This window comes from Protomyctophum parallelum (genome assembly GCF_964188405.1).
Source record: "Protomyctophum parallelum genome assembly, chromosome: 10".
Classification (NCBI taxonomy): Eukaryota; Metazoa; Chordata; class Actinopteri; order Myctophiformes; family Myctophidae; genus Protomyctophum; species Protomyctophum parallelum.
The window spans coordinates 15733857-15757534 of NC_139704.1; the positions used below are offsets into that span (position 1 = coordinate 15733857).

Below are 23678 nucleotides of genomic sequence, written 5' to 3' on the forward strand. Positions count from 1 at the left end.
GGTCCTCTGTTAGGTCCCCCAGACTAAATTGTATAGTTGTTTAACAGATTTGGATATATTCCTTGGAGATTTCCTACAGTTTTCCGTTTCCAAACCACTATATGTCACAGATGCATCTCTCAAACTTTCCACTCACCAATGTACAGTAACTTATAGTAGTAGTCAGTATTATACAATCAAGCTCATTCAAAACTGAACATAACAAACATAGTTTTTGTTAAAAAGAATTTATTGTTCTCATTAAATAAGCAAACAGTACATCTAAAAAAAAGAAAATAATAAAAATCACTTAAGTTTTGGCACTACTCTATACATAAGTGAGGTACTAATTGAATTACACTAATTTCAAGTCATTGTGAAAAAGCAACCAAAAATAAAATGATCTCATAGAAAAAATGTAAATGATATTGAGGAGCCAAGAGACAAAGTCACAATAATTGACAGGCAGTTTAGGTGTTTCCTTGCATTGAAACATTCATGTCATTGTGATCAACCTTGTGCTCCCACCTTCACAGCAAACATGTCATACGGCATAGCACTGATTTCCTGTCTAAAGAATATCAGCTCCACTGCCAAAAGCTTGAGAACCTACAACTCAATCTGCACCTCACTATGACAACTTAGACCACTTCAAAAATTAAATAAATAAATATGCATGAGAGTGTTTGTCATACATGTTATATACACATATACGATGCATATCATAATCATATATAGATCAAACAATCACACATCCATGTGTGTTCCAGGTTAGTCTAAGCTGGAAAGACTATTGTGCAATAGTCATCTTCTGTGCCTCTAAACACGATGGTCAAAGACATCGTCATCTTGTCCTATACTTGGACAGCATGTTGGCTCAGAGCTCACACTCAGGATATACTCCTGAGAGGCGCATGTGTGCACCTGCAGGCATTCGTCTTAATAAATCATCCCAACACACGCGCACAAGCGTGCATGCATGCACGCACTCTCGTGCACCACTGAAACCTGCTAAGCAAACCAACCAAAAAACAAAACAAAACAAAAAACTGTACAGTAATGTTACAAACTGCAGGCGAAACATACCTGCTATGTCTTAACCTTAAATATTAAGTATAGTAAAAAAGTAAATGAGGGCTAAATACATTAAATACACAACTCATTCATTACTTCGACATGCTTATCATCCTCGGGGGGGTTGTAGCACTCTTGCCTGTGGCGTATTCTGGAGCCTCTTCTCTCATGCAGGCTGGTGTGTGTGTGTGTGCACAGTCTGAGGTCATCCCAGACCAATACAAGCTAAAATCTAACAAAAAAATAAAAGTGTCTCAAGGATATGAGAATATATCCCTCTAGCAGCAGCGACAGGCCCCTGAAAAGGACAACATGGATAACATTAAACATTCAGTGATGAACAGTGGCGGAAAAGTACTCCATTGTTTTACTTAAACCATTTTGACCTGAAGAAGATTCTGAATCCTGACCCAACCTCATGTTTCTGTCAGTGGTGCTCAACCTTTTTCATGTCAAGGACCCCCAAACATATATGTAATTGGCCGCCGACCCCCATCTGAAAATATGTAGTTCCAGGGACCTCCCCAGAAGCAAAGATTTGAGTTAAAAACGTATGTTTGAAAGAATATATGTTCAAAGATTTGCCACACATTTTCACAAATAGCAGATCTACAAGCTCGTAGCTTGTAGATCTGCTATTTTTCAATAGCTAAAGTATAACATAATGCTTAAAACACGAAAAGGGGTTCCTGCCCAGAATGGGTTAAGTAAAAGGATCACTACTGCAATGTAGAACTACTCCTGAATTCTAAATGTACTTGGGAGTGAAAATACAAAAGTATTGGCATCAAAATGTACTTAAAGCACCAAAAAGTAAAAGTAGTCATTTTGCAGAATGTCCCATTTAGGCATGTGATGCCTCTTGGAACTATGACTGGTGGCCTTCTGTTAGCATTGTTTCTTTATTGTCTATGTACTGTGTGATCTGTTTGTTCCCATATGTTTTATGTATATCCTGATGACTGCTGTGCACAAAACAAATTTCCGAAAGGAAAAATAAAGTATCTATCCATCTATCTATCTATCTATCTAGTATCTATCTATCTATCTAAAAATGTATAATGTTTTGAAAATAGCCGAAATTTTGGTTAATGTAGGTTTTGTAAAAAGTAATCCAAATCTGCAAAGTAACTAAAGTTTTCAAATGAACGTAGCAGAGAATAAGTACAATATTTGGATCTGAGATGTAGAGTAGAAGTAAAAGTATTGGAAATTGTACTTAAGTACAGCACAAGTAAATGTACTTAGTTACTTTCCACCACTGGTGATGAATACAACTACCGGTACTTGGAGATGACTGGTCTGGGTGCATGTGCAAGTGGCATGTAGACTTCTGTGTGAAGCCTAATTAATATTCATCATGACGACTGTGATTTAACAAACAATCACACGTTGGAAGGGAGTTACAAAGTATGAATCCCGCTCCTGATGTAGTTAAAAGTATGTACAAACAAATACTGTTCCCACATAAGTTAAAATATAAAATGAAAAAAATCTTCAAAGGGTCTGGAAGCCCATCTACCATTTATAACGGGGTTTTATCCCCCATATAAATATGCTGGATTTATAAATATTCAAGTCGGTATAGAGAGAAGCTGTGTTTCTGTATAGGCAAAATGCAAACGGAGTGGACTTTAGGAATAACAGGGTGGTGGGATGGGACTGCTGTACCAGGTCTATGCATAGTAGCAGGGTGAGACCAGCAGGTCTGTCAGAACCAGCAGCTGGTCGTCCGTAAACTGCTGCTTGTGCTCCTGCCAGTTGTCATGGTGAGTCCGACGGAAATTAGACAGTGTTTTCTTCACGGTCATCTGAAAGAAATAGATGGGTGGAGAATGTCAGAGAACAAATTAAACTAAAGCATAAAAATACATTCAAAGTGCCTATTGTGGGAACTATTATACATGGTCCTGTGTCAATTGTGTGATCTGGTAGTCAGACAAAATTATGTTATTATGAGACCATGACTGTGCAGCTAGGCTGGAAATAAACCGAGAGGACTGTGTGTTATTTGAGACACAGGGTAGCTCCCCCTGGTCGGAAACCAACCAGGAAACTGTCTGGTCATTGGTCAAGCTGACAAATTGGAACCAATGTATGTTTCCACAGATTCCAGCAACAGTTGTTGGGCGGAGATAATAAGATGACTGTTGTAACACTAAGAATAACTCAAGGACCGCCAAACTAAATTACATTTTATTTTTTTAATTCAAAAGACTGACTAAAACTAAATCCAAATTTGCAGTCGTGATTTAACACCGGTGTGGAGTGACGCACCTCAATGGGTTGTGTGTCGTTGAGGTGGGCGCTCAGGTCCATGAGCAGCTGAGGCATCCACGTGGGTACATCATATGGGCTTGAGAGAATACAAGCACTTAACCCCAGCACTCCTGCATGGCGGCGAACCAAATCTATGCAAAAACAACGAGGGAACAACATTTAAAATAGGAAAGGGCAGCCAGTGTCCTGTGGGAAAACATCTACAGTAATATTACAAGAGTGTAAAATATTCCATCCATCCATACCAGCAGAGGGGATAGTGTCCACCACAGAGCCCAGTTCCCTCTTCCTCTTCTTGGGCAAACGAGTCTTGCAGAGAGCCTCAAAGTGGGCCTGCATGGGGTCGGCCATGACAGGCAGGAAATTACACTGTAGGAAGCCACTCAGAGTGGTGGCAGCCATTTCTCGTACCTAGCAAGAGAAGAGGACGATTAGAAGTTTTTTCCACCAAAATCATATCAAGTGGGTACCTCCCACTTCTTCAGAAAGTAGCCAAATTCCAATACCCAAATCACTGCTGAATCTTTCTTTTGCGTACTTGGCCCCTAAAATGTAAAACTATTACCTAACACACATGTGCGCGCGTGTGTGTATGTTGAACGGTTTGATAGCGAAAGTGTCCAATTTGATTGAACTACAGAGATGCTGAAGTGCATTTATGTGTTATGATTTTGAATAACAGTGATCAATGACAGTAGACCAGCAGATAAATCATGTTCCCATTGATATGGCAGGTCCTGGGCAGGCATGTCATCAGACTTTTAAGGTGGGCTCACTTCAAGGTAGGGAGTGATTTGCAAAGTTCTTTCTTATTCTCGGGTTCAGAGAAACACGTCTAGGCTCACAGGCCCATGATCAACCAACTGAAAAGAAGGAGCCAGTTCTTTGCTCATGCGGTTTTAGAGAGTTATCTGTAGATTATGCAAGCCCTGGCACCTGTGGTCACATAATGGCCACATTATTGCACAACATCATTAATCCAAATCCTGTTTCCTCATCAGATAGCATTCTTAAAGTAATTTAAAACGATATATCTGCTCTACCTCTGAACAATAGCAACCAGCATAGACTACACAGAGCCAGAGGTAGATACCATGTCATACTGTATTGTCAGGGCTTTTTAACAGTACACGAGAGACAGCTGTCCAGCCTCCATTTAGCTGAAGAGAGGCGGAAGGGGGGGGGGAAAGGCCCAACATCCACCCTCCACTTCTTTATCCCCACTCCCTTCCTCTCATGCTCCTTGAATCCGAGCGTTATCTCCATAGCAACAGATCACTGCAGCCTGTGGTTTCCTTAGCAACAGCGAGAGGGCCAGAGGGGGAGACAGCGGAGAGCCACAAGGAGCGGAGTGCTGAATCATTACAGTGGAGCTGAAAGACAGCGAGAAGTGCAGCTAGTGTGTGCACTAACTAAACTAGCCAATGCTTAGGGGACTATAAAAACTGACAGAAGTTGCCGTTAGTTTGTTCACCAGCTGTCGACGTCATCTACTGACAAACAACTGTTCCAGATTGGCCACAAAGCTTAGCGCAAATGCTTTGCATTTGATATTTTAATATAAATTCATGCCATATCATAATATCTAGAAAAGTACAATATAGCACACACATACACTCACTTAAAGCCAGGTGCCGTGCCGAGGTAGTAACAGAACAAAAAGTACGGTCCGCACACTGAGTAATGCTCCAAAGCTTTACAAATATGTATTAAGGTTCCTGATGAAGAGCCGAGAGGCTCGGAACGGCATGTCCACTATGGTGTAAGGAACCCTAAAGGACAACTTTAGTTTTTTTCAACCAAGGTTCATGTTTTAGGTTGTTATTAGAGAAAGTAAAAGATGAGAGTACATTTTTTTTCATTTGCTGCTTTCTTTCGTTTTAGGGATTTTAGCTCTTTTTGACAGGGGCGATTTATTTTTGTATTATTTACTATAGTCCTAATAAACCCCAGGAAATTACATCTGGCCACAGCAGATCACAGGATCTACTGAATGTGAAGGTAGCCTATAGGGGGAAGGCTTATACTGTGTGTATAGGCTCAATATGTCAGTTTGTCACATTCAGTAGATCCTGTGATATTTTGTGGTCAGATGTAATTTAGCCCCATGCTCGAATTCCCCCGCCCCCCTGTCAAAAACTGCTAAAATCGCAAAAACGAAAGAAAGCAGCAAATGAAAGAAAATTAACACTCATCTTTTACTTTCTCTAATAATAACCTAAAACATGAACCTTGGTTGAAAAAAACTAAAGTTGTCCTTTAAGAAATATGTTTTAAGCTTTGGAATATTATAATATCTACCTGTCCAGTGTGTGTGTGTGTGTGTGTGTGTGTGTGTGTGTGTGTGTGTGTGTGTGTGTACCTCTAGCTGCTCATCCTCCAGCAGTTGTATGACCAGTGCCCGCGCGCCATCAACGGCTGCCTGGTCACTCATGAAGGTGAACAGGTTGTAAAACACCATGATCTGGAGGTACGTCAGCACCGTGTAGCGAGCGTGCCAGGAGCTGCTGCCAGCAATCTGCAACACACAAACCCCATCCAGCATCAGCAACAGCTGCAGCTGACCTTTTGTAACAACAGGATAAACAAAACCAGCTCATTGGCCTTGTGGTTAGAGTTCACCCTGAGACTGGGAGCTCGGAGATCAATCAAAGGCAGAGTCATAACAACAAAGACTATAAAAATGGTATTTGGTACACAATGGCTTCCTGCTCGTGACGTGACATGTCATGACTCGCCTTGCCACCATGGGCGGTCAGGCTTTTGCGGCCCGGGCGCCCAGGCTCATGAAAGACCTACAGTACCTAGTGTGGCTTTAAGGCTAGCTTAATCAGTGTCATCTTTTAAATCACTCTTGAAAGTGTATTTGTATACCAAAGCCTTTCCTAAGATTGAATTATTCTAGTACCTTTACCTTGCACAATCTCAATGGTGTTACTTTCAATATATGTATAATGTGTATGTCCGTCTATGTATGTGCTTTGGTTTTATTTTTGGTTTTGTTTGCATCGATACATTTTAATTGATTGTTGTTGGTTATCCCTATGGATATTATTTATCTTGGCACTGAAAAGCACTTTGTAAACACTGTTTTCGTAAAGCACTTCATAAAGTTTTATTATTATTATTATTATTACTACTAGCCCTTACCCTTACTCGCTTTTTTAATTCACAAATAAATTCATTATTAATCATTAATGTGTCAAATCGAAAAAAGGGCTTCGTTAAGACCTCCATATTATTATGGTCAATGCCTGTGTGAAAAGTGGGAGTGATTGGTTCAGGCAGTGAGCAGCTACGGCGTTGTTTCTGACACACACACACACACACACACAAACACACACACAGACAGACACACAGAGACACACACTCAGACATTGACTGAATTATAGTATGATGATGATGATGATGATGATTATTGTTGTCATGTAGGTTCATATACATCAAGCTGCCTCACGCTAGCTATGGAAAGAAGGGAAAGGTTCCTGAACACACATGCCTTGGGAGCTGTTGGTTTCCAAGGCTACTTATTGAGGGGGGCTAGTTAGTTACTGCGAAAGTCGAGGTCTAGCCAACACCAACTCGGGATTCCTGGATCGCTGCCCTCCACAAATTCCTATCCAACATCAGGTTCTTGAGCTCTGCAGTGTTGTTAGCCAAGTTGTCGTGCCGCAGCACGTCTACATAGGTGGTACGCTTCTTTCCCCTCCTGGCTTTGCCCTGGGTTGGCTCCCATAGGGGCGCTAGCCCTTCCTATATACAGGTTTAATGTTTGTTTTTCCTTAAACAAACATTAAAAACGACATTGACATGGACAGAGTTTATTTGTTTGTTTTGTCTGATAATTACATCATAAAAGATATATAGGTGTATATATAGCGCCCCTCACTTCACATGGGTGTGATTTTTTAAAGTAAATATACATGTATATATTATCCACATGCAGTTCAACTTTCACTTTGATGTAGATTCAATGGCATTATTTATATATAGCATATAAGAAGTTCACCTTCTCCTAACTGGTCTTTCAAGTGCTGAAGGCAGAATGACTGATGACTCACCTCCTGCAGAGTGCTGAGGACCATTGGAATCTGCTCTGGGTAGAGGAGGCCTTGTGACATCAGAGACAGGCAGGTCTTAGCGTCCCTCTTCAGCTCATCATAACTGTCGTCATTCTCCACCGGAGCGATCTGTCCCGCAGGCAGATTAAATGCAACGCGAGAAAGAGGGGACAGACAGACAAATGGACAAAGAGAAGCCAGTTGAGGATGACCGATTCATTCACACAATTATGGTTTCACAACTTAGTTAACAGTAACACATAGACAGAAGATAGAACCGACCTTGAAGAGCAACGGCAGCAACTGGAGCTGTTCTGTGAGGGCCGTGGAGAAAGAACGCCCAGCGCTGGCAATCTGCCACTTGAGCACTTAAAACAAATAAAAGAATCAATGAGCTAACAAAGAAGCCCAGCGTTTACGGCTTCAGTATACTTAGACAGAAATAATATGTGTTCCGAACAAGCCAAACCAAAAGACACAACGTGGCCGGAAGACCATTAATTCATGTGGTGCATTCTTCGCTTTGACTGTAATTCAACCAAGGTTGTGACGGTTTCGTTTCAAGCCGTGAATTCCTTATTATTCTGCTCAGCTCTGCAACTACTTTGCAATAATCCCACCTGTTTTGAGCAGTTTGATGGCCTGGGTCCTCTCATCCTGCTCCCCCGCCCCCTCGTTCTCTTCCATCACGTGGTTTTGGATCTCCTCGTCGCCCTCCATCAGAGGCTTGAGCTGCGACACGATTCGCACGGTGAACTCCGCGATGCGCGGAGAGGTGGTGGGCTGAATGCACGGCAGGTTGACATCGATCATGAAGATGTATGTGAGCACGCTGCAAGAGTTTAGGACAGAGAGAGAGACAGAGACGTCAGAAAGAATATGGGGAGCAGGGGAGCAATACACAGGGTTCCCACACATTTGTTACCATTTTCCAAAACATTTCCACAATATTTAACCCAATTTCCAGGCCTATATAACAATCATTCAGCGCAATAATGAGTCTCTTAGTCCTATGTGCAATGCCCAAAGACAGGCAGTGTAGCAACAACAAAGCATAGAATATAGAATGCTATAATTCAGATCTATTCCAAATTTTGTGCCAAATGTTTTGTCTGTAATTTTTGTCACGTACTGGTACACATTAGGCTGCAATCAATTCCCGCAAAAATTCCCGTTTGGCAAATAAATAGCGACATGTTATACATGTTTTATGATCAAAATCAATAGCCAAAAACAATGGATAGCAAACACTTTTTTCAGGACCCTTGATAAATTAGAAACCTTTTCCAGGACTGGATATATATTTTGTTTTCTCATTTCAAAATATTTCCAGGAATTTCATGTCCGTGGGAACCCTGAATACAATATATGTACATAATATATGTGTACATAAATATGTGTGCATAATAAAAATAAAATATAATACAATCGGGGGTCACATTACCTGCCAATGCGTTCTCGCACGTTCTTGTACACCTGTGTGAGCTTGGGCTCCAGATACTGTAGAAGGCGATGGAGGAGCTCTGGAACACGCCACTCCTGCTGCGCAAGGCCGCCCTGCAGCACATAGAGACGACTGAGGAAGAAATGACAAGGAAGCACAGTCAGCAAAGCAAAACTTGACTTTTTAGTTAAATATTTTAAAATGTATAATGCATGTTTTTCTTAGTTAGTGTGCTAAAAAAACATGCCGATTGGTCCAGTGGTTTGCAATATTATCTCACAGACTCACACAGAAGCAGACAGACATCTGGAGTTTTATACTGCTAGACTCCTGAAAAAGGTTGAAACTGCTTCTGCTCACCAAGCATCCACAAAGGAACCCCCTTCCCCGGTGATCGGTGACTCCATTAGCATCTCGAACAGCCAGTGCAGCTTGCGTGGGTCTCTACTCTCCTGTACAGATCAATAGTAATGCAATACTTTAGTAACATTCTTCATGATATGACAGATCCAAAAGTTTCAGGTAATAATATTTGTACAAACAAGATGAAGGCTTACGCAGGCTGTGGCAATGCAAGTACCCCAATCTGCATAGGTTTCTATGGTGATGTTGGACAAGGCGGTACGGATCAACGGACACAACACTGCCCAAAGACTCTCGACCTGTGATGGAAGCACAGCGGCGGGTCAAATTAAAAGTGCTCGGATACATTTCAGCCCTTAATTTGGTGTAAAGGTCATTTATTTAGCTTGAAGACGCAAGAAAATGCACTGGTGTGAGATATGTAAATATAAAAATCAAACAAATGTGCTTTTATAATATGATTGACATTGACAACTAAATTCTTCATTGAGAGCAATGAGGGACTTTTTCCAGACGGCGCTAGCAGGGCAATCTGGTCACCTCAGTGTGGAAGAGGACGGGTTGGACAATACCTTGGTGTAACTCCAATGTTTGCAGCCCCTGATGAGGCCAGAGATGATCTCAGCAACGCAGCGCTGCTTGCTCTCGTGGGTGTCGGCCACCAGACGCTCCATATGTGGCCGCAGCAGAGGCAGGAAGGCATCGTGAAAGTTCCGAAACAGTCCCTGCAACAATTAACCCATTTTAAGTCTCGTTTACTCCTTTCAAACATCCCCAGGCTGTTCTGACCAACCCCTTCTTCTGGTGTTGCGTTCTCACCTTGAACAGACAGAATCTGCGGGGGCTGAACTTGTCCTTGCCCTTGCGATCCTCCAGAGAGAGGAACTCAATGAGCTGGTTGATGAACACTGGGTCTGAGAAGTGGTCGTAGATGATCTGCTCTCTCTGTCAGGGATATATTCACAATATATATATATATTCACAATTTAGGCATTTAGCAGATGCTCTTAATCCAGAGCGATTTACAGTAAGCAAGTAACAAAATGTGGTAATGCCATCAAATACATGATAAAACAGTCATCAAGAATCGTACGTACGGCCCAGGCCGTAGCGTAACGGTCTGGGCACCGGACTGGTGATCCAGTCGCAGTGTGCCGCGGGTTCGACTCCCGGACCCGACACGGCCTTTACCGCATGTCATCCCCCCATCTCTCTCCCGTTTCCTGTCAGCCTACTATCTGTCCCTTAAAAAATCAATAAAAGGCGTAAGCCGCAAAAAAATATCTTAAAAAAAAAAAAAAAAAAGAATCGTACGTACGCTAATATCATATTGCAGAATGTTCACAATGTGTACAAAATCTAATGGCCGAAATGTATAAGGTTGAAGTGGTTAATGTATGTTTTCTAATCAAAGTTTAAATCGCCAAAGTAACTAGAAACTAAAGTTTTCAAATAATTGTAGTGGCGTAAAAGTACAAATTTTGCCTCTGAGATGTAGTGGAGTAGAAGTAAAAGTACTGGAAATTGGAAGTACAAATACCTCAAAATTGTATTTAAGTACAGTACTTAGTTACTTTCCACCATTGACCCGATGCCATGTTATTTTTCAGTGACAATGTATGATCATGTGTAGTTGTTGGCAAACCTCTGTCATGTCCTCTCTGGCCAGGTTCTCTTTGGGCTGCTCCTCTGGTGGGGAATACATCATCAGATTTCTAGAAATAGCATTGGAAAATAAAGTTAATATGCCATCAAGAGAATATAAGTTGAGCTGACGAAGGCATGGACCAGATTGTTGAGTGAGCACCTTGGCCAGCTGTAGTATCCCCAGTGAGTCTTTTCTACAAACGTGCAGTCGTCCCAGTCCTTCTGCGATCGTGGTAGATTTCCACTGTGATACTGAAGCCAACGGTTGTCTGGCCGGTCACCCGCTATAATACCGTTTGACTCCTTCATCCCACCTTTCAGAGAGAATTCGGGAGAAGTGGGTGAGATCGCAAAAGCAGAAATCAATGATTATCATCTTTGCATACAAGGCAAAGCTAAGCGTTACGGGAAACGCTTTTTTGCCTTTTCTTTTTTACTTAATCAAAGTATAGAAAGAGCTTTATACTTACTGAGCTCCAAAGGACTGACAGGTACTTTCTTGTGAGGTCTCTTCAGCTGCTTCATGATTCCTGCCACGGCCGATATCGCCACCTAATGGAGAAAACAAAATGTCCACAGGAAGCTTTCGGGTGAATCCATGCAACTGATGCGGCTTCAAATGCACTCTTCATGTTTGTTCGTTTTTTATTGTGAATGGCTGTGAGAAGACGGACCTTGCGGATCAACAGGGAGTCATGATTGAGGCTTTTAACAAAGAACAGGACAGCTGGTGCAGGGAGTTGGTGGTCGTCCCTCAACAAAAGTGACAGGAAACCAATAGAAATGTGTTCAAACTTCCAAGGCCTGGAACAAACACACCAGGATATAGACAACGTTGATAAAACAAAGCATGAGACCATGGAACTGACAAACTAAGCAAAGAGTAAATGAACGTACATGTTTCTGTTGCTGATGCAGTCCAGGAGATCACCGACCAGCCGTTTGTACTTTCTGGGAGGGAGGGAACAATATTAGGCTGATAATATTTAAGGAACACTTTGCTGATTCATTCTTCTGATGTGATGAGATACTTCTGTGTAGTTCGCCATGAAATGTTTGACGCTTACTGTATGTCAAATGCATAATTTCAGAGTTTATATTCTATACACTAAATTTTAGAGTGTATGGAATATATAAGATATATTTTTTTCACACTGACTGACAGTATTATTTATTTTTCTCACATCAGAACAACAGGAATGGAATTTTAGTTGACATTGGTTTCCCCACAAGGCAGGTGACGCAAGCATGCACACACGCACGCACGCACGCACGCACGCACAGGTGGGGGAACACCCGGAACAGGTGTCCCCTCTGCACTAGTTGGAAAAGTCTCCAGCCAGGCCTAGAATAGTCTTGAACTGATGAGCAGTTAATAGGAACTTGATAAATATGACAAGTTGATGGCAATATGGCCTTTTATTAAGATGAGGACACTTTGTCATGACAATGGCGTGAACTCACTCTACTGATTCGGAGTTCTTGAGCTCCTGCCTCTTCAGGCCAGCAGCCACTTCTTCCTCAGACGGGACAGGCTCTTTAGGCATAGGTCTGGAGGTGACCATCAGCTGGTGTGCCACCCTATGGCACTCATCAGGAATCTAATATACACAAACACTTAGGTAAACCTTGCTGTACAACTTTTGAACAACAATAAATATAATTTAGGTTTTTCACAAGACCAGATTATATAACTTCAGCCCAAACTACAATATGCTTGTGTAGTGGCAATGCCAAAATCACTCTGGCCGCTCATTCCGTCTCTTCGGGGGATGGCACCCCATACTGAATTTGGCATTGCCACCACATGTATATGTAGTTAATACTACCGTAGTTATGGCAATGCCACAATCACCCATCTCTCCCGAAGAGACGGGATGACAGGCCAGAGTGATTTTGGCACTGCCACTAACTACACTTGCAAAATGTATTAATAACACTATTAAGTATAACATGTCTGGTGAATTTTCTATATTGTTTCCCCCCCCCCCCCCCCCCCCCGATTGTCCCTCCAAACAATACCGTACTTCTTTCATTTTTTTTATTGGCTAAGGATAATCCACCTCTTTCTAATAAAATAGAGCCAATGTCAATTATTCCATCATACTGCCCTTGAGGTGTCTTGAGTTTGCTTCTACTGTTTTTGTCTGCATTTAGTTTCCTTTACTTTACTTTAAGGGTCCCTTACTGAGAAGTCGATGCCAATGGTCTCGTATTGGCGGTGGATTTTATCTGCAAGGTCATCGAAGAGGCGTACTATGGAGGGCTTCTCCAGGGACATAGCCGAGCTGAGACCCGAGCGCACAATGGCCGGCCATGTCAGGGCAATGCAGTCCCAGTCGTGCAGGTTAGCCAGGCACACACCACTGTGATTTCCCAGAAGACAGTACAAGGCACCCTGAAGATGTAGAGAGGGCATACGGGGAAAGAATGTTAAAGGGATTGTGACATTAAAAAAAAGGTTTTGGAATTGTTCTTGTTCTTTTTAGGTTTTCTAATCTCAATTGCACCCAAACAACATGAACCTTTAACATTCAGTAGATTTTCTGTGATCTGGGGTTTTCTGGCTCAAACAGGTGCTCTGATTTGCCGGCAGTAAGTGATGTAAGACCCTGCAAATCCCATATATGTCAATGGGATTTGCCAGCAGATGTCACTGTTTTCACTGTGTTGCCTGTTTTCATTGTAGCTCAAAAGGCCCAAAAAACCCCAAAGAAAGCTTCAGACCACAGAAAATCCACTGAATGTTCAAAGTTCAGGTTTTTTGGGTGTAATTGAGGTCATAAAACCTAAAAGAAAAAAGAAAAAGAAAAATAAATGAAAATGAATGTCATAAAACCTTTAAAGGTATATTCAGTGATTTCACTCAAAAAACCTTAGGTTTCGTTTTTGGCTGTGGGACCCAGCCTTTCGTCCAATCAGGTTAGAGAGTCAAAAACGAAACCTAAGGTTTTTTGACCCCCAGGGGTTAACTGGGGACAGGGAGGATTATCACAACAAAACAAAAAAATAAGTGATATTTGAATTAAGTGAAATCACTGAATATACCTTTAAGGCAAAAAAATTACTCAAGCCAACCTGAAGCCGAATTCATACCGCATAGTTTGACAGTGTTGCTTTCCAAAAAGAAAAGATTTACAAGCTAGCAACATGTTGCAGTGTTTAGATCTGTTCTTTTTGGGAACCTCAATATAAATTAAGCTTTAGCGTTAGCTAGCTTGCTTTCTATAATAGCGTTGGTATTCGTTTGTCTATAAAACACAGACATGCCACACAGGGCCATCATACTTTGAATTGCTGCTGTGTGACACCACTTGCGTCGGGTTTGAGGAACTCCAGAACATGTGGAATCAGATCCCTGCAGCAGAAGTTGTAGGTTCCCAACGCAGAGAAAAAAACACTTTGAGCTCTGCTGCGCACCTGTTTGGAGGGGGGGCGGAAGGGTCATAAAGTGAAGTATTGATTTCCAGCAAACGGAGAAAGGAGAAATGGGTACACAACCATTAACACAATAGCGTTTCCATACTGTACTGTAGTATGAACTATGAATCATTCATCTCACCTGACTGTACGTGCTTGTGGTAAGTCTCAACAGATCTCTCATCAGCTGCTGGTGAGTACTCCTGTACTGACACCCCTCCACGGTCAACTTGCGCAGCTGGTGAACCACAAGGAGATTAATGTTCCATAAAAGTGCAGTCATGGTGTGATAAAATGTTTCTACGGACAAAACAAAGTATTTACCTCATGCTGGAGCATTACTCTGTCTATGAGCAGGGCTCTGATGTGCTGCTTTCTGCCATGAAGCTGAACCCCCCAAAAAAAAAAACGTCTTGTCAAGTTAACGTCTCAAGATGTGCTATAGTACTCCTGACGTACAGTATGCACTGAAAATGTTATACAAATGCTATACATTTAAAAAGGAATTAAAAAAACTCACTCTGTTCTCCATGGATTTCTTCACAAGACTGAAGCTCTTCCAGCGGGAGTCAAACTCGTGTTTGTGAGAGCCTTTGAAGTGCATAAGGTCACTGATGATCTGTGAAAATAACGTCACAGACAAGACAACAAAGATATTATTCGCTGCAAACTGGAAGATGTCATGACTTAAGCTACGCTACGGCTTCACGTTATTTGGCCTAAGAGCTCTTCATGGGTCCAATAAACAGCCCCAAGCCCAAGTGGACCCTTGACAATTTGGTCAGATTACGAGCCGTTCCAACTTTCTTTCTTTTCTTATGTTCCAAGATCCGATTATTTCCGAGATTAAAGACCCCAACGAGGATTCCATCATTGTACGCAGTGATTTCAATTCAAATCAGCCTGCCAGCTGGGCTTGCCTTGCAATTTGGTACGCTACGCATGCATTGCGTAGCTCAACTTAGTTTTTTTGCGCTGCAGTAATCTGATCCTAAGCCAGCCAAAAACATTGCACAAGTTTAAACAGCACTTCATTGTGTTTCTCTCCTTCACCAGTGCAGCATGCCGTAGGCGCACACACGGTCACACCGTAGTACGGGTCTTCTCGGGTCCACTCGGGTATTAAACATAATGGTGGACAGACCTAAGTGACTAATGTACCCTTGTGATTGGACATGTAAGTGATTAATGGACTCGATCTAGAATGTCTTGAAATTGGGAAAATAGACAATGAGTCTGACATTATCTAATATGAAAAAACCTGTAATCTGAGCCCAGTTTTAGCAGAAACGTTATCTGTAATTTTGTCCGTACCTTGATTATGGAGAAGAGAGACTTGGTGTCATCCTCAGAGTGCTCCAGGATGTAATCTGAAAAGGGAGAGGAACACAGGGATCAATGATGGCACAGCAGGCAGAGGCTCATCTTTCTCAAGTGTCTGTTGGCTTGTTTGCAAAAGCCAATGTGACTGGAGCTCAGTTATGGTTATGGCCAAGGTTGTGCGGTTTTACAGTATAATACGGTTTAATGAAATCTTGGCGGTGTCGCCAGCCAAACCGTGTCGCGTGACATGTGGGTTGGGTGCACGACGCACGTGATTATTGTATTTACGGAGGCAGTAGAGAGAATGACAGCGTGTCAAATATCAACTGGAGACTAGTCTACAAAGTACTAAAACGTCCCCCAATTAGGTAACACTTTGGATTTCTACAAAGGTTGGGTGGCCTATCAGCCACCATCAGCTCAAAACCCGGCGTCCGAATGGAAAAGTGACGGCAGGGGGGCAGCAAACTCATATTACAACTGACTGACTTGTTCACATAAACAACTGACACAAGCTTTAATATCCAGACTTGACATCAATCAGTTAAGATAGAATTAAGTGCAGCCGGGAATAATGTATGGGCCATCTTGTGGCGATAGACTGTAATAGCGGTTAATCAATTTCACAGCTGTCATCTCGACCGGGTAACGTCGGCAAAATTAATTAGACGGTTAAACAGAGTACCGCATTTTTTTGGGGGGCTTGAAACGTGGTTTACAATTTTTGGAAACAGACCAACCTAGCTTAGTTCAGTCACAGTGAAGTGAAGAGTGTAGTGTCACTAACCCATTACTAACCGCTCGTAGCGGCACCGAGTGCCGCTCTACGAGCTTGTAGATCTGTTATTTTTCAATAGCTAAAGTGTAACATAATGCTTAAAACACCAAAAGGGGTTCCACACTTACGCAGCAGCTTTCTCATCACACTACAGATGGCATCCCGATAGTTCTCTCTGCTCTCATCTGCAGGCACAACACAGACATAGCAGATGAAACTGATCAAGTCGCAAAATCACTTCTGTACACATAGGTTTTATCACGTAGAGATTTAAAATATCTTACCGTACGCCATTCCTGTATACAGGCTTGTCTCATCCAGATTCACCGTGCTATGAACGCTGGAGGGAGGGGGAAAAAAGAGAAAGTTTAACATTACGGAGAAAAAAATATATTTTAATTTTAACCTTAATTTCATAGTTTTATTATTTTATTTAATATTAATGTTCGAATACGGAATGTTCTTTGACAGCCTTCACATGATTGACTCATCCAATCACACACTCATTCCAGCTTCATACCAGCCATTTCAACTGGAGGTTTGCACTACTCATCCTGCTTGCTTGCTTGCTGCTGCACTCAGAGTCTGCTGAGCTGCCATTCTAAACTTTTGCTGCTCACCCTCCTCAACCCCAGCTACCACCTATCGTTTTGGATCTGCTGTTTAAGTACAGGGGATTCGGAGTCCCTATGGTTGGGACGGGACTGATGCGCTTAATCAGAATAACTAAAAAGCAGATCCAATGAATCCAAACCATAATAAACATATTGCTCATTTTATATTCAATAAATATATATTCCATCCATTCATGAGTTGTCCTGACTGAAACATTAATTTAAAATAACAAAAGCTAAAAGTCAAAAGATTATTGTGGGTTATCTGAAATCGGGGAGGAGTGGCTTTTTCTTTCTTGAATTCTTGTGGTGTGGACATTATCTAGGCTTAGACCAGTGGTTCTCAAACATTTTATGTCAAGAAGGACCCACAAATTGATCTGGCCGCCATTTTCGAATAGCCTAGCTATTAAAGTCCTTAAACTGTTCCTCTGGGGACCACTTAGCATCACCCCTGGGGGTCCCTGGGCCCGACTTTGGGAACCACTAGCTTAAAAGATATAAACAGGTGAATGCAATTGTCTTACAGTTCAGGAACGGGATCTCCTTTCAGGGGAGGCATCACACTTCCAGCTCCCAGGAGGCAGTGCTGAACAATAGCCAGGCTCTGCAGGACTTCGTCTCTGAAAACACACAGGCTCAGCGTCAAACCAAACCAAGCATTACCACGGGGGCGGGGCCATACAGAATAGCTAGTCGGCATCATGCAGAGAAGCTGAGAAGCAGGACCAGATCCGTGCGCTTCGGTCTTCCTTACCTGCTCATGCCCGGCTCCCCCTGTGCGTATCTCTGGAGGCGCTGGAGCTCGGGCTGAAGGATCAGGTCCAGAACATAGAAAGCAAACGAGGTCTCTTCCACACAAGGCACATGCCAGTGGATGTCCAGGTTCCAGAGGTCTCCAGGTCTGCCCCAGTCCTACACAGGATTATTGGTCAGCCTTTAGATGATCAACATGTGTGCGTGTTAAGAGTTAACTTAACTCTTTGACTGTAGGCTTTTTAGCTCCATTTGGTTACATTTAAGTTAACACTGAGGATTTTACTGTGCTGGATTACCGAAAGCCTAATCTCTCAAAACAGATTCTGCCAGAGAACTACTGCCTTAAACATGTAATGTTGTTGTTAGTAGGAATAAACGGAGGCACCCTGGGGGGAAGTGGACTAAAAAGAAAAGGAGTGTAGCCAAATCCGATTTATAAGGAGGTCATGCACCCAGAGGCAAAAACTAAGAATTTCTACCGAATGTATTCCCAGACTGCCAAAAGCCTGATAATTTACCATTTAATTAGTTCTCAAATGTTTTAACTGCCTGGTACACTTTGTATCCATCTTTTTTTGATAGCTCTGTATGCCATCTCTCAAGACTGAGAAACACGAAACATGTAATGAATGAAAGGTCACAGAGTTGCAACCTGGTCAAGCATGTGTCACTGCATCCTAAAGTAGTAAGCACGAGGTGCTAATAAAAGAGCACCTTGATACATAACACCACCGTGTAAGCCAGCATAGTGCTTTAACAACCAGTGACACACCTGTGTCACCTGTGTGCCAGAGAGCAGTGCTAATCCAGGCAAGTGAGCTCCTCTCCACAGCTCTGGTGGCCGGGAGACATAATAGGATCAGACTGACTACACACACACAGGGGTCAAAACAACCAATCAAATAGGGCCGGGCTAACAGGTCTGGTTTAACCACATTAATTAACTGGTGTCTTTATTTTGCACAAAGTTTCAAAACGATGTAATAAGTATATATGCACATAACGCCATAGTTATATGCAGCTTGGATAATTCTTTCATTGGATTAGAGCACTGGTTCTCAAACTTTTTTGGCCTCAGAACCCCTGATTTCTGAATCCAAATACCCCCTTTAACCGGCCACAAACTAGAAATGTGCTCTCAGTGGAGCACAAATCACTGGCAGCAGTGTAAAACTCTTAACCCCTGTAATCGTGCCATGGTGTGAGTCAGTACCTTGATGGGTAGGTAGTCTCCAGTGGGTTGCTGGAAGCCTCCCGGCACACTGCAGTACTCTGTGGGGTAGATGAGGACGGTGGAGCGCAGGATATGGTGCAACAAGTTGCAAGCGAGCGTGTAGCCCTGCTTACACTTGAGGTGGAGGGTCAGCTGCAAGATCTGGACCAGCTGAGAGCGATAGCGCAGGATCTTGTCCCCATCCACCCGGGTCACCTGAATAAATAGCGGGGAGGCAACGGAGAACAAGGATGTTCAGTTTGATGTTAGTCCATGGGCCCTCAGGACCGCTAGTGCAGTGGTTCTAAAACTTGTTAGCCCGTGACCCAAAACAGAAATTAGACATTCGCCCGGGGACATGGCGAGACATGGTCAAAGCATTTCTGGGGGTCCTCAGCCAAAAACGTTGAGAACCCCTGCCCTAGTGCATCAGTGGTCATTTGGATTTCACAGTAAATGGTGCATTTATATAGGGCCTTTATCCAATGCACATAGATTGTGCATTACATTCACCCATTCACACACACATTCATACACCGATGGCGGCGGAAACCATGCAAGGCACCAACCTGCACATCGGGAGCAATTAGGGGTTCAGAGTCTTGCTCAAGGACACTTCGACACTAACTCTGGGTGAACCCGGGTTCAAACTGGCAACCTTGCGGTTACCATCCAGCCACTCAACCCCTGAGCCAACGCCAATGTACTGTACAGTGTACAGTACATTTATTTATGAAGACAAGACTCACCTCTGACAGTAGCTGGAGGTTCCATAGCAACTCCTTGTCCAGCTCCTCCTCATTCAACACTTCCTCGTCTACAGGGACAGAGTGCAAATCAGAAGCAGACAAAAGACCCAATGGAATAAGCATGACATATTGCATAAATCAACCGGGGGCCAGATTTGAGATGTTCGATTCCTCCAAGCACTTACTGACTGCAATCTGGTTTATGGCATTGCAACAGTGTGGCACAAATAGCTTGAGAGACTCTTCGGGGTGACACTGAACAGAGAGGAAAAGAAAACATGTCAGGGTAAGGATCACAGTACACACTCTAGGCCTGTGATTTAAGTCGGCTGTGCACCCGGACGAGTAGACCAACCTTGGAGGCAGCTCTGCACATGTCCGCTACCATTCTTCCAGACACGCGCGTCTCAAAGATGTTGGTGGTGGCAAAGTTGAAAACCTTTTCCAGAGCCACCTGCGAAAAGAATGTAACGCATTATGATTCTGATATTTAAACATAAACAACAACCGTTTTGAGGTTTTGAGGTTCCATTTTAAACCCTTCTGACTGCCCGATGGGTTGCTTTAAGCCATTCCACTTAAAGCACCACCCATGGCGGTCAATCTGGATTAATCAGAAACACAGTTACATGTATAACTTATGTTATAGAGAGAGCTGAGTGGACACTCAAATGTTAACTACAAGCTCACAACGTGTCGCGCTGCGACATGTTGTGAGCTTGTAGATCTGCTATTGAGTCTCACCTTGAAGATGTCTAAGGAACACTGTGTGAGGATGGTGCTGAATGTGGAGGACAGTCCTAGCTCTACTAGACTCTCTAGGTGAGTCATCTTTTCCGTCTCAGTCTCCTCTCGTGTCTGCTCCAGTGTGCTACTGTCTATCAGCGCAAAACACCTATACATAAACAAACAAAAAAAGGCTTTAGTTAACCAAGCATAGGCTGTTGGGCATTTTGCTAAGCGATACATGATATTAAACACATTTTTTGTATATTGCACAAAATGTTCTTTGACATGAAAACAGTCGTTTGCAAATAGAACAGTTGTTTGTGAATACCAATGTGTAAAGGCAACTTAATACGAATATGGTTTTAGTGTTTGTGTTTTTCAAACATTTTACAACAACAGATTGTTCATCAATTGGCCTAGAGAGAAATGAGGCCTGGTGTCAGAAACTGGGATTCCCATAATTAGGGGTTTTCATACCAAACCCAAAGAACCTTAGGGGATTCACACTGAGACGGACTGAGTCCGCATTTGAACCGTCCCACTTGCATAACACACTTTGATCCTCCAGGTGGCAGTGTGCTTGATGGCTGGTGGGCACGGACACTGACCAACAACTCTGCCACATTGTCTCCAATAAATCCAGGCACACTGCATTGCCTCTTTGCCGTTACTTCACCGTCACCCTGCTATTCACTGTGTCAGTCAGTTCTGTGCTCCAGTGTCGTGTTTGATATAGTTTGCTATGGATTCTGCTTTAGCATTATTATTATTAGTTTTACTTTGGAGACTATGCCAAGCCCAAGAGCCACATGTAGTCCACAGAATAAGTCCAGCGCGTACTGCGCGTATACACAGATTCAACAGGAGACAGGCGGCACATCTGTTTTTTTTGTTGACGCTTGGCTCATCAACAAAAAACGATCCGTATCCGAATAAACTTCAACGGTCCAGAGACCCGCGCCCCATCCGATCCCGGGAACGGTTGGGCGATCCGCTCCCGGGAACGGTACACATTGTTCACACTACCTCAATCAATCAAAAACATCTGCCAAATGGTCCCGAGTGCACCCGGGACCATAGTGTGAAATTTAATCCCCCCATTAGACAGTAGTGTACCACTCTAATATGGTTCATATAAAGTAATCACTACTACATTTTCTGGATTTGTTCATAATTCTAGGAGTCATCTTTTATAATGAATGATTTCACATTTACTTCCAAATGTATGCAAAATGAGAATGTACTTTGGGGATTTTGGATAAAGTTTATGTTTATTGGTCAACTAACTACTCACATTAGTTTATAGGCCTTAACATGTTTGCTCTGTGAAGGCCTTATGTGCCACAAGGCACAAAGTGGATAGGTAACATGTTTTTGTTTGTACTTATTTAATCGTCTACATACCTGTCCATGAACTGAAGGACAAAATCTTCAAACTCTGCTGAAAATGAACACAACTCTCTCTCGACCTAAAAGCCAGAGACAAGACAGATCATGAGGAAATACTACAAGTGGGCAGTAAGGTGGAATTTACATTATGATTGCAAGTGTGATGACTCACTTCCGTCAGGTCAGTTCTTTCATGGAGGGCAGACGAACAGTCTACCAAAGGCACAAGAGTCACAAACGTAGCAATGAACTGGAATGTTATCTGCAGGGATGAGAATGGGATTTTGGATTTGAGTCAAATAGGGCTTTTTCACAGAAAAGTTCTGGCAAGGGTTATAAACCAATTTCAGCAGCATTTGCGTACAATTTGGCATGGAATGGTTTAAATCAGGGGTGTCCAATCAATTTCATGCCGGAGGCTTGAAAGGTCAAAATGCTTGAAAGGACTTCCAGTCCCTGGAACAACATATATTCAGATGGGGATCGGCGGCCAATTAAATATGTTTGGGATCCTTGACATGAAATAGTTTGAGAAACACCGATATAGAAACATTGTGTAGAATCTGGTCTCGGGTCTAAATGGGTTAAGTATGCCCACCATGCACTTGCTGAAGTCGTTGGGGTCCACGCCAGGCAGGGCCCTCATCAGCAGGGGCAGCATGTGAGTGGGGCCCTCGGGGAAGTGCCGACCTCCAGACACCAGGCTCCGCGCTACACCGATCATGCAGCTGAGAGTGGCCGTCAGCTGGTGGGGCTCCGTCAAAGTCTCCATAGCAGGGTATGTCCTACCGAAGGATAAACACACTGTTGTAATTATCTGTATTTATATAACTGCCGGACACTAACTTGTATAATGTTGGGACATTTTCATAATTAGCATAATAAGCTAGGGTACCATTAACATCCTATATAAGGCAACATTTTATAAATGTCATTGTGCTTTAAGTAGCATGCGACATGTCAAACTAGGGGGTTTTCATGATTCCGAATAAATTGCAAGCATTAGTTTTGCATGAAAAACACTCCTTGGGCTAAATTCAGCCATAGCCACTTGCCCAAATGTGCCCAAATGTGCTGACCTCATCACATTTGTGATGACGGCTGTGGCTGTTGTTAGCCGAAGGAGTGTTTGTCCTCAACATGTCCAGGTTCACAATGGGGCTCTATGGGCTGGCAAGTAGACTAGGGTGCTGTCAAATTCATAATATAACACATTTCTTGAATTGCGAATTGTGTGTTTTTTATTTTATTCACATACTTCTCAAGGACAGGGGGAATGACCAGCTCGGGTCTCATCAGAGCCAGGTTCTGCAGGGCCTGGGCCGCGTCCAGACTGCCCGTCTTGCTGAACATCCCCAGCAGCACGGGCTGCATCATGCTCTCCACAAAGTCCGTGATGTCCTGCTCGGTCAGCTTGTGGCTGTCCGGTACGGGCGTCAGCCAGGTGGGCTTCCGGTAGCGCTCCCTGTGCAGCCGACGCACCACGCTGGCCGGGAGGCGCTGGAGCAGCTTCATCAGCTTCATCTAGGATTGCAAAGGGACACAGTGTTGTTTTTGGCAGAATTTTTATTTATTTTAGTTTTAGTCTTCAATAGTTTAAGTCACATTTTAGTCACCTGGAATGTTTTAGTATTTAGTCTAGTTTCAGTCGACTAAATGTCATAAGATTTTAGTCGACTAAATCTACAGGTGATTTAGTCGACTAAAATGTATTTTGGAGGGCCTTGATGCCGTCGTAATGATCTACAAGCTCACAACGCATCGCAGCGTGCCGCGTTGTGAGCTTGTAGATCGGCTATTTTCAGCATGATTCTGATGACAATTTTTTATGTATTTGATGTATTACCATGTGTTGT

The 23678-nt window shown here is 42.9% G+C and overlaps 1 protein-coding gene across 2 annotated transcripts in view; it reads right to left on the minus strand.

Annotated features, from left to right (window-relative positions):
- psme4a (proteasome activator subunit 4a) overlaps positions 1-23678 on the minus strand; it is a 45038-nt gene continuing 21360 nt past the window's right edge. For both annotated transcript variants that reach the window (XM_083775556.1, XM_083775555.1), the window contains 38 exons: positions 23081-23346; positions 22421-22607; positions 21995-22084; positions 21838-21902; positions 20449-20599; positions 20060-20158; positions 19890-19959; positions 19705-19772; positions 18956-19171; positions 17741-17898; positions 17511-17606; positions 16654-16709; positions 16498-16554; positions 15583-15638; positions 14789-14887; positions 14593-14655; positions 14411-14506; positions 14137-14268; positions 13037-13246; positions 12313-12449; positions 11746-11799; positions 11523-11652; positions 11319-11400; positions 11009-11162; positions 10847-10916; positions 10021-10146; positions 9774-9926; positions 9396-9500; positions 9199-9290; positions 8839-8970; positions 8015-8226; positions 7677-7762; positions 7395-7523; positions 5696-5851; positions 3579-3744; positions 3331-3464; positions 2725-2864; positions 1-1351 (listed from right to left, as the gene is read on the minus strand). In XM_083775556.1, the coding sequence (XP_083631682.1) occupies positions 2730-2864; positions 3331-3464; positions 3579-3744; positions 5696-5851; positions 7395-7523; positions 7677-7762; positions 8015-8226; positions 8839-8970; positions 9199-9290; positions 9396-9500; positions 9774-9926; positions 10021-10146; positions 10847-10916; positions 11009-11162; positions 11319-11400; positions 11523-11652; positions 11746-11799; positions 12313-12449; positions 13037-13246; positions 14137-14268; positions 14411-14506; positions 14593-14655; positions 14789-14887; positions 15583-15638; positions 16498-16554; positions 16654-16709; positions 17511-17606; positions 17741-17898; positions 18956-19171; positions 19705-19772; positions 19890-19959; positions 20060-20158; positions 20449-20599; positions 21838-21902; positions 21995-22084; positions 22421-22607; positions 23081-23346 (4488 nt within the window). In that variant the 3' untranslated portion in view covers positions 1-1351; positions 2725-2729. The remainder of the gene's footprint in view (positions 1352-2724; positions 2865-3330; positions 3465-3578; positions 3745-5695; positions 5852-7394; positions 7524-7676; positions 7763-8014; positions 8227-8838; positions 8971-9198; positions 9291-9395; positions 9501-9773; positions 9927-10020; positions 10147-10846; positions 10917-11008; positions 11163-11318; positions 11401-11522; positions 11653-11745; positions 11800-12312; positions 12450-13036; positions 13247-14136; positions 14269-14410; positions 14507-14592; positions 14656-14788; positions 14888-15582; positions 15639-16497; positions 16555-16653; positions 16710-17510; positions 17607-17740; positions 17899-18955; positions 19172-19704; positions 19773-19889; positions 19960-20059; positions 20159-20448; positions 20600-21837; positions 21903-21994; positions 22085-22420; positions 22608-23080; positions 23347-23678) is intronic.